Here is a 2,756-nt window from a genome sequence, read left to right on the forward strand (position 1 = left end):
GGGACTGCACCACCTCCTTGGGAAGTCTACTTATTGTAAGCAAGTTCTTCCTTAAATCCAACCTGAAACCATCCTCTAACAGTTTTTGGCCATTGCTCCTTGTCTTCCCTGGGGTGCCCTAGTGAACAGTTTATCTCCCAGCTCCCAATAGTCACACATTACATACTGATAGATGGCCACCACGTCCCCTCTCAGTCTTTTCTTCCTCCAGCTGAGTAGTCCCAGATCACTTACCTCTTAAGGTTTGATGAAGAAAACTGGGATAAAATACTATGTATTATGGAGTGCATTAGTAGAATAAACTTGACACGAGGAACTCAGCTATTTTGGATCTGAAACCTGTTCTCTTATTCTGTTTGGTGTACTTCTGTGTACTAATTCAGGAGCAATATGATAATACTGCTAACATCTTGATAATATCTTTTATTGGACAAGCTCTATAATAGGGGGAGATGTTACATGCATTTTCAGGCACAAGATGTCATTCCTCCAGCATGGGAAAGCAGCAGATCTGTCCTTCAGTAAATACCAGATGTAGCTGCTGCTTCTCCGGTGCCTGAGAAAATGATTTTTCTTCCCAAAGGTTCATCTAAGCTGCATCCCAGCTATTGAGTGAGTCAAAGAAAAGGCATAACAAAGAAACGTACGCCTTACTGACTTGCTGTATCGTTAGGGCCAAAACAAGCCTTCCAGACGACCTTAGGTCACAAGATGTTGAAAATGATCCATTATTGCTTCAATATATCTGTTTTCCTCTCCTCTGTAGGTGCCTCCATCTTCTAACTTTCAGGGCAGCTCTTCTCAAGTGCATCATGTCGTGTCTCAGTGGCACCAACTCCACCCTGTTCATGTTCATCCTGACGGGCATCCCCGGGCTGGAAGCAGAACACGCCTGGCTCTCCATCCCCTTCTCTTCCATTTACCTTGTCGCACTGGTAGGCAACTGCACGATCCTGTTTGTCATCAAGACAGACTCCAGCCTGCATGAGCCCATGTACTATTTCCTCTCTATGCTGGCCCTCACCGATCTGGGCTTGTCGCTCTCTACGATGCCAACGGTGCTCAAACTATTCTGGTTGAACTCCAGAGAAATTGGCTTTGAAGCCTGCTTTGCTCAGTTTTGTTTTGTTCACTTTTTCTCCTTCATAGAGTCCTCTGTGCTCCTCGCCATGTCCTTTGACCGCTATGTGGCCATCTGCAAGCCTCTGAGATACACCTCCATCCTCACCAATGCCAGAATCGCCATGATAGGCATATGCCTCCATCCTCACCAATGCCAGAATCGCCATGATAGGCCTGGCTATTCTGGGCAGGAGCGCATTTCTGCCACTGCCGCTAGCGCTCATGCTGAGAAGGTTGCCATTTCATAAGTCCCGTGTGCTGTCCCATCCGTACTGTCTGCACCAGGATCTGATGCGGCTGGCGTGTGCAGACACCACATTCAACAGACTGTATGGGTTAGTTCTAGTTTCCATTATAATGATATTAGACCCTTTGCTCATTGTGGTGTCCTATGCTTTGATTTTTAAGACAATCCTGGGCATTGCATCCTTGAAGGAACGTCTGAAGTCCCTCAACAACTGTCTGTCCCACATCTTTGCTGTGCTAGCACTCTACATCCCCATGATTGGCTTATCTCTGGTGTACCGGTTTGGCCACCACGCTTCTCCACTGGTTCATGTCCTCATGGCAAACATCTACCTGCTTGTCCCCCCTGTGCTAAACCCCATCATATATAGTATTAAAACAAAGCAGATCCGCAAGGGGATTGCCAGAGTCTTTGTGCTAAGGAAGATGTGACTGAGAGATGTTCACTGCTAAGGGACATCTCCCTGTGATATAATGACGATGAGGACACCCTTGCATGTCTTTGCTGCACTCTGGGAGAAGATATTCAAGATCGCTCTTCAGCTGGAAAACATGAATACTGCCAGGTTTGACTCTCCCCACATCCACAAGCTATAAGGGGACTCGTGGTGGTGAGTTGTGTGGTCCAGTCTCTTTAATGACAGACTTTTCAACTGAGTTGAAGTCAGGCCCTGGTGAACCACTTCTATGGGTTCATGGACGGGACAGAAGGGAGCATGGGAATCACCTGGGCTTAACTCCTGTGTATCAGCACCCGTTCAAGTTCAGCACATCAGTGGTGAATGAAGCCCAGCGTAGCACGTTGTGAGACCCCGCTTGATGTTCTTGGCTTCGTTTTTCAGTTCCTGCCTAATTAAGGAGCTCATCAAAGTGCAGGAGTGGCGAGTGTTTAGAAAAATGGAAAACAAATCATCATTCCCACTATTCTCACACTCCTCCTTTTTTCTGGTTGGTTTCCATCATAAATACATGCTAGCTCATTTGTGGTATTTATAGTGTGGGTATATCCCCTATATTACATATTCATTACTGTTGGTGTGATGAAAACACTGACAATCCCCTGAGAAATCTTGTTCAGTTTTGTACTTGTACTCCTCTCTCTCTCTCTCTCAGTTCCTTAGATTGTAAGCTCTCTGGGGCAGGAACCACATTTCGGTTCTGGTGTCTTTCCATGGCTGCTACAATGGGTCTTGTGTTCTGCAATAACACACATGATAACGATCATAGCTTCTGCTCATAGGTTCATAGATTCATAGATGTTAGGGTCGGAAGGGACCTCAATAGATCATTGAGTCCGACCCCCTGCATAGGCAGGGAAGAGTGCTGGGTTCAGATGACCCCAGCTAGATGCTTATCTAACCTCCTCTTGAAGACCCCCAGGGTAGGGG

At 46.5% G+C, this 2,756-nt stretch overlaps 1 protein-coding gene across 1 annotated transcript; it reads left to right on the forward strand.

The window, feature by feature from the left end:
* The first annotated feature begins 812 nt into the window (after positions 1-812).
* On the forward strand, positions 813-1,800 carry LOC102376588 (olfactory receptor 51Q1-like). Its single transcript, XM_006037943.1, has 2 exons — positions 813-1,251; positions 1,295-1,800. The coding sequence occupies exons 1-2, from the start codon at positions 813-815 to the stop codon at positions 1,798-1,800; spliced, it is 945 nt and encodes a 314-aa protein (XP_006038005.1).
* Positions 1,801-2,756: the final 956 nt, after the last annotated feature.

The sequence above is a fragment of the Alligator sinensis genome, unplaced genomic scaffold, assembly GCF_000455745.1.
Source record: "Alligator sinensis unplaced genomic scaffold, ASM45574v1 scaffold1333_1, whole genome shotgun sequence".
Classification (NCBI taxonomy): domain Eukaryota; kingdom Metazoa; phylum Chordata; order Crocodylia; family Alligatoridae; genus Alligator; species Alligator sinensis.